The sequence below is a fragment of the Phragmites australis genome, chromosome 6, assembly GCF_958298935.1.
Source record: "Phragmites australis chromosome 6, lpPhrAust1.1, whole genome shotgun sequence".
In the NCBI taxonomy this organism is placed as follows: domain Eukaryota; kingdom Viridiplantae; phylum Streptophyta; class Magnoliopsida; order Poales; family Poaceae; genus Phragmites; species Phragmites australis.
The window spans coordinates 8,786,944-8,801,391 of NC_084926.1; the positions used below are offsets into that span (position 1 = coordinate 8,786,944).

Below are 14,448 nucleotides of genomic sequence, written 5' to 3' on the forward strand. Positions count from 1 at the left end.
AGACTAATTAACTCCTTGAGAAAAAAAGGAAAATAAATTTGGGAGCTTGATTGGAGCTGAGACCTGTAGTGGTACTGGAGCACAGTGATGGAAAGGAACGGAAAGCTTGGGGAGAAATACTGCGAACCCACCAAACCAAAGGCGCCACTGCTGCTACTCCCAGTCTACTACCACTAGTCGCCTTCCACGAATCTTCTTGCGCAGTGACGCTCTCCCGCTGCGGTGCTGCTGCTGGGCAGGCAGCAGCTTAGCCACGACCACCACAGATTAACCACCACCAGGCCCGTCTCCATCTCCATCCATCTGGCCACATCGCAAAGGCGTCCGTCGCGCTGTACAGCCGTCAATGCGGACGCCTGCGTGCCAATTCTTCCTCTCCTAATGTTCCTCAGTTTCACAATACTCCCTCGCTCAGAAATAGCAGCATATTTTATTAGCTTCATCTTTAAAGTCCAATTTTAACAAAGATTTTTCACAAAATATATTATTTATTGATATAAAACTTATATAGTGTAAAATCATTTAAATTATAAATATAGTTATATACTCTAAATATTTTTATAACTTAATTAAATGTTAGTTAAAATATATATAATTTGATTTTTTTTAAATACGTCTACTGTTTTTAAACAGAGACGTTAATAAACGTGTGCTACACATCAGATAAGTAGATCCGATCCGGCTCTACTGCCCTATAGCAGCGCCTCTACGTCTGCGTTGCGCAACAGTGTCTATTCTCTGGCCAGCACCCAGCTAGCTGCAGCTGTCATCGCAGCAGAAGGTAGCTAGGCAGCAAGAAGGAAGGCAGTAAGGAAGAAGCAGGTAGCGAAATTAAGGGAGGAGCAAGAAATACCAGAGGAAGGAAGCGTCTGTATTGCTAGTGGTAGTAGTAGCTATGGATCAGTTCACTGCGAGCGGGAGGTTTTCTAAAGAGGAGGAGGCGGACGAGGAGCAGGAGGACGCGTCCAATTCCAGGCGCGAGATCCCCTTCATGACGGCGGCCGCGACCGCGTCATCTTCAGCGGGCGTATCGACGAGCGCATCTGCGTCTGCCTCGGGAAGTAGTAGCGCCCCTTTCAGCTCTGCGTCAGGGGACGGTGCCGGAGCGTCGGGGAGCGGCGGCGGCGGAGGCGGCGGCGACGTGGAGGCGGTGGAGAAGGAGCACATGTTCGACAAGGTGGTGACGCCGAGCGACGTGGGAAAGCTCAACAGGCTGGTGATCCCGAAGCAGTACGCGGAGAAGTACTTTCCCTTGGACTCGGCGGCCAACGAGAAGGGCCTCCAGCTCAGCTTCGAGGACCGCGCCGGTAAGCCCTGGCGCTTCCGCTACTCCTACTGGAACAGCAGCCAGAGCTACGTCATGACCAAGGGCTGGAGCCGCTTCGTCAAGGAGAAGCGCCTCGACTCCGGGGACACCGTCTCCTTCTCCCGCGGCGCCGCCGAGGACGCGCGACACCGCCTCTTCATCGACTGGAAGCGCCGAGCGGACACCCGCGGCCCGCTCCGCTTTCCCAGCCTCGCGCTCCCGATGCCGCTGGCGTCGCACTACAATTACAGCCCGTGGGGCATCGGCGGCGGCAGCGGCGGCGGTGGATTCTTCATGCCGCCCTCGCCGCCCGCCACGCTCTACGAACACCGCCTCCGCCAGGGCGTCGACTTCCGCGGCGGCATGAGCTACCCCGCGTCCGCGGTGGGGAGGCAGCTCCTCTTTTTCGGCTCAGCCAGGATGCCAGCCAGGATGCCTCTGCACGCGCCGCTCCTGCCGCGCGCGCCGTCGCCGCTGCACTACACGGTGCAACCGAGCAACGCTGGTGTAACCGCCGCCTCACCGGTGGTTCTTGACTCGGTACCAGTCATCGAGAGCCCGACGACGGCCGCGAAGCGAGTGCGGTTGTTCGGCGTCAACCTTGACAACCCGGATTCAGGGGGCGGCGGAGAGCCGAGCAATCTGCAGGGCAATGCATTGTCGTTGCAAATGCCCGGATGGCAGCAAAGAACTCCTACGCTACGGCTTCTAGAATTGCCACCTCGTGGCGCAGAGTCCTCCGCTGCATGGTCTCCGTCGTCGTCGTCTTCCTCCAAGAGGGAGGCGCGTTCCGCTTTGGATCTCGACCTGTGACCTAAAGGGAGAATCAAAGGAAAGTTCAACAATTCTTTCTTATGTTTGTTTTGGTTTTTTTCTCATCACCTCACCTTGTCTTTCGATTGATCCATTATAACATTTGATGATACGAGCTAGGATTTGACATTTTCCTTGGTTTTGGCTCTTGAACTTTTGAGTTGGATTGAGAAGATACAGATAAACACAGGGAAAGTCAATGTTTCTTTTACCAAATTTATGTGCCATGTTCTTCAGCACTCTCATGCTCTGAATTTGCTCGCGCTGTTACATTCGGTTGATGTGTACTTCAGTACTTGCCATGATTTAATTGGAAATTCCCAAGCATATTGATTGATTCCCTACATATGATAACATATGTCTGCAAATCTGTCTATGGTATCCTTGCCAAGATTTGAAGATATCCATCTGCGGAACTCCAAAGCGCCGATAGAAGAAGAAGCATCTTTGATGTGAACTTATATCTCCCAGAACAAATGAATTCGCAACTCTGGAAACCCGAATGGACGACATTGATCACGCATTTACGACAGACAAGCCTGAAGCAACAATTGCAGGTCAGATCTTAAAACCCCTCACATTCGGTACTACTGTCTCATCATCTCATATCTATGGAGGTCCGGACGACATCCCTTTTACATTTCTCCTTTGTCTTCTTTAGCCGGCGGGCAGTTATTGTACATACTGTACTCCCGTTGTTCTTCTATACGTATCATACATGTATGGCCCTGAGGGGGGGGGGGCGGGGGCAACTCCGTATACATGTGTATAGTGTATATATCTAGCAATTCGTATGTATGAGAACAGATAGAACTAAGCTCAAAGTAGCTAGGCCTAGCACTCCGCACAGTTGAACACAGGTGGCCTGGTTCCTTCGGTCCATAAAAATCAAGTGATCTACCTGCTTCTTGGCCGATTTAGCTGTTTTCTGTTTCGTGTTTTTCTCTGTCCAGACAGTCCAGTTTCCTATGTTCCGTGGGGCCACACCTCCAAGGAGTTCCGTATGCCCATAACTTTGATCGAGGACAAGCGTTAGCCATTGCTATACGAGTTTTCGTTGATGTTTTTCTCCTCTATAGTTTCTACTCCATCTCAAATAGATCCAAACCTTGCTGAGATCGCACGTTTGAAATATGGAAAGGTCCCCGCTCGCTCCAACGATCGATGGATCCAACTCCGTTTCACGGTACAAGGGCGGCCCCCTGCGTGCACCCAATCATCGCCATCACAAAACTCGACCATGCGCGTCACCAATCACAGAAGCATATCGACCACTAGCAGTTGAACCTAGCCGTTTAGCAGTAAGTAGCTAGCTGCCAGCGCAGCGTTTGTGATGTGGTGCTTGCACATACGAGCATATAACTCTAAAGTCATACTATGGCTGCAAGCTACCTGTTGTATATACTGGTGAGTAACTAGAGTTGCACGCAGCAAGTTATATATAGATATGCAGATACAGCTGATCGAGTGAGTATCTCTACCTAGCTAGCATGCATTAACACAATCATACGTACGTGTACTCCGATCTCTCATAATTTTATTCCCACCAGAATTTATGATAATTTTATTCCTGCAAGCATTTACGTTAATTGGAACAACCTAAAATACGTTCGATCGGACATATTCTAGGTTGTTCCAGCTTACCGTAACAGACGCATTCTAGTTTATTCTAGCTTATCGTAAATACTTGTAAACTTTATCCAAAATATTATCTTTGTAATTGATATATAAATATTTTGATGTTTATATTTAATGCTCCTGGTTTTAGTTTCATCTGGTCCACCGAAATCTCAGATCCAGCCCTGCATGTAGAGAGTATAGTAGGCACAGCCACAATAAACAAGGACTCCTCCTTTCCTTTGCTAAGAAAAGGGGACGTGGAAATAACTCAATCTGTGGTCCAATTTACGTATAGTTTGGATTGTCTGGGCCTCGACTGCATACTGCATAGTTTATATACAGTTCGAGGCAGGCTCAAGACACGGAGAGAGAGAAAGATCTTTATAGTCTTGGTGATCTGTAAAGAATGGGCATTGCCAACAATGGCGCCACTGGCCATAACTCCTTCGTACGCCTGCTAGGAATTTATGGGGCGAAGAGGACGATCAGTGGTACGAACCTAGCTGTGTACTGTTGCTGTAGGCGCAGGAACAGTGAGTGTTGAGTTAATCTAATTACTTTTAGTTAAGAGTTAAAGTACTAAACAAATTAAGTTTACGTTTCCTAATTAAAGTAGTAGTTTCCTAGTTTGATCATGATAAATCTAATCTGAATATATATAAGCAGGGAAAGGGATTTCTTTTTTAACTAAATAAGAGAAAACGAAAAACAGAAATAAAGAAAAGAGGATGTGCGTATGTCTGGCCAAAGTGCGATTCTATTGAGTTTTAGACTTTTAGCCTTCGTGAGTTTTGCACGAGTTGCAATGATCAGCGAGAGTTCGTCAATTTGTCGTATCTTACCGTTTTTACTGTATTCGCAAGTGCAGCTCGAGTCTGTTCTCCACGTCAACGCCCTCGGCGAAGAACCAACAGAGCGGAGGTGTGCAATCTGTTGGCTGCCAGTGCAAGCCCTTCTTGTGCGATGTGTGTGTTGTTGCTTGATCGATGCTCGACCCCTTCTCTCCTTTTACTGCAGTTGCAGCCAGGGAGTACTGAAGGGCGTGTGGGAGCAGAAGAGGCGGAGGCCAGCTACCGGCTACCGGCCTCTCAGCTCGATCGGGTGGCTAGATGTCGATCCGTAACTAGCGATCTGTAGGGGAATGGGTGCAATTCTTTTGCAATCGGGTGGGAGGGAAATTTAGAAGGGATGGGTATGCTGAACCTTTGAAGGAAAGTACCTTTGGTCCACTGAAAGATGGGAAAGTGCAGAGGGATATAGGATTGGGAAGGTGAAAAGAGAAAGGTGGTAGCCTTCTTCGCAAAGAATGGAGTGGAAGTACCTTTCTCACATGGAGCAAGTGCCTGCTCACTTCTTCTACTTCTTATTTGCTCGGAAAGAAAAAAAAAACTTTTTTGCCTGGCTGTGTTCAATATGTAATTTCTGTCCAAACTGAGTCCATGCTATATATGCATGCGTCCCTCTAGCTGGTGTCTACAACTGCAACTTGGTGGTTCATCGGTCTCTCATAGGGGTAGAGCTGTAGATAGATGACTTTCTATAAGCGTCTAGGCCTGATAACACAATTATTGTGACTGACGAATTTAATGTAGGATTATTGAAAGTTAGATCACGGTAATGATTCTTGGGTATTCTCGACCTCCATCGTGATTGTTAAAGGATACGCATGAATAATATTAAGTGTTATTTAGTTCTAGTTAAGTGTGTCGCAAGGAGTTAGATTGACACTTAGAATAGATAGATTTCTTTTTTTTTCTTTAGCCATGCTATTAATAGGGGATTGAGGGTATTAACTTGATCTAATTTGAGCTAGAGTGATAGTTATGATACACACTAGTCGAGTCTAACACTAAGTAGCTCAGATGAAACCTAAGAAATCAAAGATCTAATATGGATCAAAATTTAGAAAGATTTGATTTTTTCAAAACAGCTGGGCATCTTGATCCTACACTTTTCTGCAGGGGTGCTGTCCTCTCTTACATTCTTCTAAGAGCTAACTAAGAATCACTATATGTAGGACAAGACCCAAATTCTACATTAAAACAGGAAATTGGAAGTCCCAGATCATGAATTGTAGACTAGGCCTTGAAATGTAGGTGCTTATAAGAACTTATTTTTGGAACTTGGTTTATTAGATGAAGAATCAGAACTCGATAATGTTCCTTGTCTTGTTCTATAGATGTATATAATGAGCCAATAATCTAAAATTGCTGAGAAAAATATTGATCTATATAATCTGACGCATATGTTTGAGAAGAAGCTTCTTTTACAATCCTACTGCATCCGGCATCATATTGTTCCTTTGTCCTCGCTATTGTACCTATGTGCTTAATCTTATTGACATGTTTACTTTTCAAAGGGAAAAATGGTTTCTTTTTTGTTTGTGGATTTGTATCTTTGGCTAGAAATTAAATGGACAATTTGCTTGCTGAATATCAAGCATAATGGCTTTATTAGTTATTTAAATTCGTAGGTTCATATCAACTTGTAATCTCCAAAATATATTAATCCAGTTGCCTTTATAGCCTGTATTTTAGTCCATCAATCTAAGTTCTCCTACTGCAAAAGTGTACTTTTTTCCCGCGAGGGAGAAGTACTTGTCTGTTAAATTCCAAAAAAATCTATAAGCGTTTTAATGTTCCCTAGTCCTAATCAATATACTATGATCGAAGAATCAACCAAATATTGCTGATTTAAATTTATTCTAGTTCATTTAGTTTCATATATGTTATACTCAATCTAGCTAGGTTGATGTAAATAATTTCATCATGGGGTGAAACAGCTGAAAATCGTCAAATAAGCCCTGGATATTACAAGTTCTATATGGAGCGAGAGCAACATTTGTGAAAATAATTTTCTAAAGTGAATTCTTGGTGTATCCGGCTAAGACTAATCGGAGGTTCAATTCCTAGATAAGGTATATATGGAACTAGTGATGGCGTTAGCCAAACGTCCAGATTAAACAGCTTGGTTAAGAAAAGTGAAAGGACAACACGTGAGTTTATTTTTGTCCATATCCACCTGCTAGTTGCTACCGGATGAGGATCTCCTGACTTTATCGCTCGTCACTTATGCGTGGAGTTGGGCTCATACGTCAGTGATGAAGTCACAGAGATGTTGAAGTCAGGAGATCCTGATCTGTTTCTACCGTGCTTGGCTTACACAGTAGAATTCCTGTAGAGGCACAAAGCCTATGGCACTGTGGAAAAGTAGATCTTGCATGTGATATTTCATTGGGTAATGGATATGGCCTGATTAATTGATCACATATATAGAGATCGATGACGAACTCTGGATATAATATTATTTCTTTATTCAACATTGTATGTCCTATATTTTAGACATTATTGGTTCAGTCTTCGATTAATTCTCAAACAAAACTAATTCTTTCGTAATACTCTATGTTGCGACAGAATTTTTCACTATACAAGTCTAGTAATATTAGCTACTTTTGTATATGTGATTTTAACTTCTATTCATATATTATCAGCCAAACTAAAGTAAAAAAGATTGACTACTTTATGTCGAAGAGATATAGGCAGATCAGGTGGCAGGTTGATCCATCAAATGATTGTAATATGATGAGAGTGTTGAGTCGCCTGACAAGTGTCAACTAGCTAGCTCACCGATTGTTTGATCGAACAAACAGCGGTCAAGAATAGGCAAGGTATCTTGAGACCACTGTAAATTAAAATAAGTTATGGTGATTTCACTACCTAGTCTTATTTGCAAAAACTGATGAAAATTGGGATCTTCTGCGGGCCTAATATAATTGAGATATATATACCTAAAGTTATATGTTATATCATGCATTATGCTCATATCAACTGTTAAACTCTTGGTTTTGCAAAAAAGTTAAAACTCTTGCAATATTAGCATCTAAATGTGTGTGTACCGTTGTCACTAATATTGTTAGTTAATTGCATGCATTTTGAGATCCAAGGTTGTTAGTTCATGTTTGATAGATTGCTAAAGTATTGGTATACAATGATTGGAACTTACATAATATCATGGTTGTAAACATATTTGGATCACTAATAATTATGAGACTAACACTACTATAGAAATAGTCATATTTACTGGCTCATCACTTCCGATTTGGCTAAAACCGGTAGTGATAAATATGTCACTGCTAGTTCATAAGAAAAAGGGTATCACTACCGGTTCGTAAGAAAAATAGCATCGCTTTCGGTTGTTTATAAGAACCGACAGTGATAGTCAAGTATCACTTTCGGCTCTAGTCATGAGCCAGCTGTGATACGGGTCCGCGTGTTTGGCTCGCCAGATATTTTTGAAGTCCTCAAGCCTTATCTCATTCTCTCACTCTCTATGCTCGAGTGGAGCCTTATCTCCTCTCTCTCTCTCTCTCTCTCTCTCTCTCTCTCTCTCTAAAACTGGATCTCACCACCGTGCTCCTCCTCCTCCTCGAGTTGCTGCCCCCCAGCTCGAGTGTTTCGTCCTCGCTAAGCTCAAGCCCGCGCCACCACCTCCCGCTTGAGGACCCAGTGTTGGCAACCCCACTCGTTTCTCTCTCTCTCTCTATCTCTCTATCTCTCTCTCTGATCATGGCCAGGACCGTAGTGAGGCTGAGGCTTGAGCTCCGCTCCTCTCTCTCTCTACCGCCCCCCTCCCCCCGAAACTACAATTTCTTGATCTGTCTCCCGTTGGATTGGGTGCAGGTGCCCACGATTGCGGCAGTTGGCGCTCCCGCATCTGCCTGCCATCGACAAGGCACATATGTTGGACCTCAACCCGTGGTGGCCGCTCCTGGATCTCATGACTACGGCGGTTAGCGCTCCCGCATTTTAGAGAAATTATGTCTTGTTCATGTTTGCTTGTTGCCCTCTTTATATGTATAGATAATGCATGCTTTTTGTGTTCTATGTGAACAAAAGGGGGGAAATGGGTTCATATATTCAAGGTATTGATTTTTCTTTTTTGAGTCGACACGGTAGCGGCGGAGCTCGCACAGCAGGGGCACGGAGGCTTGAAAACAACGTCGTGGCGACAACAACGGTGACGGCAGCCGAGCCGGCTCGTTTGCTTTTCTTTGCTTCCGGAACCACTTTCATTGCCGGTTGTACAACCAGCAGTGATTCAGGCATGACTTTCATTGTCCGTTGTGTACTGCCAGTTTTAAAATCGGTAGTGAAAGCCAGTTTGAGACCAGCAGTGAAAACATATTTTGTAGTAGTGTAATGCGGCCGCCTAATTTTACATGGTGTGTTATGCATGTACACCTGTTATGATGACATATTAGATGCATATGATGCTTATGCGCGACATATAAATGTCAGAGATTATGTCTGGTAGTACTGTATCAACACTATTATTCGTGGATTACCATTGATTCTAGATTAACATATATAAGAAGAAGATTTAGTTAATGGTTTGCATCTTGACAAAGAAACAAACGTTATAATATTTTGTCAAGTAACTAGTGCGTCTATCTTCCACTATAATTTTTGAACCGTAAGTTCTTAAATATTTAAGTGTTGTAATTGGTCGAAAAATTTATCCACAACTAGTATGTATACTTTACAAGTACAAAGGATACAGAGTTTACCTATTTTGGTACAATGGTTATATGAGAGTATACCTAGCTAGTATATCCTGACATAATTCAGGCAAACTGTACATGATTATCATCTAAACACACATTAATTCAGGTGTATTAAATTGTTGTGCCCATGAAGTACACTACAACACAAATGGTGATCACTGCCGGTTCCAAATTGACACCACTGCTAGTTTTGTAACCGGTGGTGCTAACTGGGCAGTGATACTTTCCAGAGAAAAAAAAAGAACCAGGAAAACCGGCCGCAGAGGAAATCGAGCGTGGCCTAGGACTGGGCGGCACCGTCGGCGGCGAGGCACTCGATGCCAAGCTCGGTGGCGAAGGCGGCGATGATGCGTGCCTGCTTGACCCTAACGCGGAGGAGGAGGAGGACGGCCAGCCATGGCGAGGCGCTCGATGCCGAACTCGGGATGGATCTGGACGAGGTTGGTGGTGGCGTGGCTCTTTGACTGGTGGTGACGTTGATCTGGAGGAGGCAGGCGGCGTGTATCTTGAGGAACTAGGTCGGCGATGGCCGTGTTGATCTGAAGGAGGCCGGGCGGTGTGGCTCCTCGATCGACAGGGGTGACGACTCCAATGGCTCCAGGGGGAGAAGGATCGTCGGTAAGAGGAGAGAGAAAGAGAGGGGGAAATGAGGAGAGAGAGAGCAAGAGAGAACGGGTGGAGTGGGACTTAAGAGAAATCAGTGTGTGCGCGGTTCGCCTGCCGGTACTCAGAAAAAGTCTCGCGGGACGCTGTTATCATTGGTTCCTAATAAAAACCGATAGTATACTATTGCTGATTTTTTTTATGAATATGAGTGATAATAATATTTATCAATACCTGCTTTTTCTAAATTACACATTTGTGCCTATCGAACCAAGTAAACCAGTCATGATTATATTTTTCTTGTTAGTTTTTGGAAAACCGACAATAATATAGGGTTGTCTATTGGGGTCATAGTTGTTATGGTGATGTGATGAGGCATGATAACCCATTTGCTTCACAATTTTACAGTGCATATGGGGCGCAACGTGGTCATAGACACATTGGTATGAAAAATACACATATTATAGTTTAAGATATAATCATCCACAATGATCTCTTATTCCTTCCTCTTCCTCATCTTCTTCTTCCTCATCTTCTTCGACTGAGGCACTAGTGTGCAGCTAAACTGCTATGTGCTAACTAGTGTACTAACTGCTATAGTGCTATGTGGTTAATTACAACTTAGAGCTTGAGCTGAACTACTATATGCTAATGTGTAAATCAGATATGCACCAATATATTTATAGTATAATAAACAATGGAAAAGGCAAAGAAAAAGAGGAGAAACTTGTTAATTGGCCCACTCCGCCATCCGAGAGATAGCGAGGGTGAGGCTATGAGATCCAGGCAAGAGAGGGCGGACATGATCTAGACGAGGCGGATCGAGTTCTGGGTGGTGAGGAGCAGAGAGGCACGACGCCATGTCGGATGCCATACACAACAGAGCCGTGACGTCCCGGTAGCGACAAGGGGATATTTCCGCCACGCCAATATATATATATATATGTGTGTGTGTGTGTGTGTGTGTGTGTGTGTGTGTGTGTGTGTGTGTGTGTGTGTGTGTGTGTGTGTGTGTGTGTGTGTGTTTTGGAAACCATATCATGACACCTATGATTAGGGTTTCTATTGTGTGCTAATTACTAAGAAACCAATGTTCCTTCCGATGATAATTCGTACTTAGAAGTTGGGAAATATCTATAGAATACTTTCTAGAATGGTTTTTGGATTATCTTTTCTATTTTGTGTTATCACTAATTTTCCGTTGACCTCTGTGTTGTCTGAGAGGGACTAGTCGTGAGCGAGAGTACGTACATGCATCATGCATGCATTAATACACATACAAGGCGAATAACCTAAAAGACATTAAAGTAAACTATTTTTAGCATTAAAAGTTGGAGCCAGTAGTCCTGACTGGCAGTTCATACATACATACATTCATGCATGTGAGATCGAGCTAGTGGGCGAGAATGATGAGCTCATGCACGGCGTCTGCAGATGGTTCCCAGCTCTGCGCGTCCGATTTTACTGTGCTGCGCGTGCGGTAATAATGCTTCTGCTGCTTCCTGTACGTACGGCGTTGGCTCTGTGCCTGATCCCCCCTCCCCTCCCCACCACACACACACAGCAGGCGCTGTGGTGCACCAGTGCTGTACACGTGATCGAGCGCGCCTTTGCAGTTGTGTCTCTTGTGTTGCAGCAACTGTACCGTGGCATTTTTTCGAACGACGCGGCGGGCCTTGCATGCCAGCGTACGTCTTTTATGTGGTAGCCCTGTGCGCTTTATGTTCCTATGTCACAGTTAAGCAAGACATCATTTCAGCCAGTGATCATCAGAGCATCCGCTAATAAGGACGATGTACGAGGCAGCTCATCATATGATCAACCGATCATGGCGTCATCATATTTAAGACACAGATTATGATAGCTAGCCAATATATTCGTACGCAAACTCTATGTGTTACATATATGCATTATCATCAGTCTTGTAGTAGAAAAAGCACATGCACGATATATAGGAACAAGTACGTAGCAGCAAGACGAGAGGATGCTATGCACGTGCCGTGTATGTGTGTGTGTGTGTGTGTGTGTGTGTGTGTGTGTGTGTGTGTGAGAGAGAGAGAGAGAGAGAGAGAGAGAGAAACAGTTACGAGGAAAAAAACAGGAACGCAGTGGGAACACATGCATGTGCAGCTTGTACAGGTCCAGGCAAATGGTAGAAACTGCTAATGCATGGATAGCTAGCAACTGTCGTAGTATGGACTGCAAAGTGCAGATTATGTATTCTCATGCGCTTAGAATTGAAGCTCCTCTCTGGTGAACACAACTAAAGAAAGCATCATGCATGAATAATTGCAGTGCAGGTACTCCTAATATAAGTATCTTCAGTGAGTCTCCAGCAAGTTTTTATCCATGGAATACGTTCACCTACGTTCAGTATTTAATTTGTACATGTGTGTTCAGTCGAAGTTCTAACAGTTCACGGATTTGAGTGAGAAATCGAGATATTCACACTTATTTTGAGGTGCCTAGGCCCAGGACCGATTCCTTTAGGAAGAAGCAAACATAGGACATGATATCATTCCACATTGCTTAATTAGACCGGAGAAACAGCCCATTAGAGTAGTACTATAACTTTATTCCAATGAAAAGCAAAAGGGTACACACATGTTACAACTTACAACTATGCATGCACTCTAGCTAACACCTTCCAGATGCAAAGCAGTGCAATCCTTTCGCCACATCCAATGTTTTCCCCTTTTTCTCGCAAAATTCTCCACTAGTAAATATTCTACCAAGAACAAACACCCACCAATTATTGTCCAAACATAAAATAAAGCAGGACGTATCATCCCTAACCTTTGTAAACTAAAAACATAAGTCTGTCTGCATATGTGTACACCTATCACTTTTTGTAAGCAACAACATTAGGATACAAGCTATAGTATCTGCACGTACACTCTACACACCCCCCCTAAGAAGCATGCTAGACCTACAACTAATACTATAGAAACTCCCTTCACTGACGGTTTTAGAGCCGGCAGTGATGGGGGTTATCACTGCCAGCCTAAGGCTTGAGCTGACAGTGATGCACTGGTATCACTGTCGGCTGGTGGTTTCAACTAGTAGTGATAGTTGTGGAACCATTGCTAGCTGAATCCTTAATCCAGCAGTGTTTTACCACTCCTCTCTCCTACATCTCTCTCTCCTATATGTCCTCTCCTCACACCGTCTCTCTCTCCCTCTCAATACATGCATAAAATAAGACATATTTAATGTAAATCTATAATAAAGACACATTCATAAATACATAGTAATTCAAGTCCTTCATTATTACATAGTAATTAATGTCTTTCATTAATATGAAAATAAAGCTACTTAATCTTGCTTAACGATATATACGTTGTCAAGCCTCTTTGTAGACTTAGAAGGTATTGTCATCTGATGGTCTGTTATGCATTGACGACATAATCGGTTCATGAAACTCGCCATTTGGGTTGATAACATGTTCGATAAAGAACCTGATGATCTATTCTTGAATTGCATGTATTTCTGCAGGGAGTATCACACTTGTGTGTTGGAAGCGTTGCATTTGAAAAATTGAAAGAATTAGTCCTTGAACAAATATAGAAATTAAAAAGAAGGCATCGATATGTAATTTCATACCTTAACATCATTAAACATGACAATGTCTCTGTCTCTGCTGAATGCGTGCATGAAAGTAAAAACATAGAACCCACAAAGATTATTGTCGGGTGGTTGCCTCATACACTTTAAGAGGAATGTATTTGTTAGTGGAATGAATTGAACCTTTTTATTTAGTAGAAAATGCAAGACATGAATATTCCCTGGGTACCAGAAAGTCAGTTTTCACATCATATTGCTTCATGTATAGATGGTAGATAACACTCCTTTTGCAATTTGCAATATCTTGTGTATGCCCTATACGTGAATATGAATACCAACTAAACTTAGATGCAATCGATGAGAAGATTAAATGATCAAGTTTACCTATTTAGCATATCGATGAGGTCTTGGTAAGTCTTCTTATATCTCTTTTGTGAGTCAAGACAATGATCTTGTTCAAGTCTGGGTGGATGACTAGAAGGATCCAATGAAAACTGCAGAAATATGTCACTAGAGAAAATTAGTATTAGAATCGAGTTGTCCATAAAAGGAGAACGCCCTGGCACACAAACACATAATCAAAGTTGTAGGGTAAGAGTACGAATTTCTTATGTTGATGGTGAAATAGACACTTCAATAAGTAGTTTCTGGTGAAGTCTGGACTCTCTCTTACAAGTTCCTCGTTGACGAGCCCAGGATCTATGTATAGGACCGAGATAGGCGACTAGAGAGGGGTGAATAGATGCCTTATAAATTTCTTGCGACATAGATGGCCTACTCCTTGTTCACCTAACACTCATCAAAAAAGCTCAAACGGAAGCATAAACTTTAGAGAGACAAAGCAAGAAAGAAAGTTCCAAGGTAACATGACTCTACAGATGGAATATGAACTATAAGCTCTATTCAATATAATTCTATGTGTCTTTGTGCACCAAAACTTGAAACTTGAATGAATAACAAAGCATAAAGACAGTCACCA

At 43.3% G+C, this 14,448-nt stretch overlaps 1 protein-coding gene across 1 annotated transcript; it reads left to right on the plus strand.

Annotated features, from left to right (window-relative positions):
• Positions 1–687: 687 nt before the first annotated feature.
• LOC133921526 (B3 domain-containing protein Os02g0683500-like) lies at positions 688–5,716 on the plus strand. Its single transcript, XM_062366443.1, has 2 exons — positions 688–2,676; positions 4,608–5,716. The coding sequence occupies exon 1, from the start codon at positions 896–898 to the stop codon at positions 2,117–2,119; it is 1,224 nt and encodes a 407-aa protein (XP_062222427.1). The 5' UTR covers positions 688–895; the 3' UTR covers positions 2,120–2,676; positions 4,608–5,716.
• Positions 5,717–14,448: the final 8,732 nt, after the last annotated feature.

Excerpts from the sequence above, each read along its gene's own strand:
- LOC133921526 (XM_062366443.1), top strand. The coding sequence starts at position 896 with ATGGATCAGTTCACTGCGAGCGGGAGGTTTTCTAAAGAGGAGGAGGCG.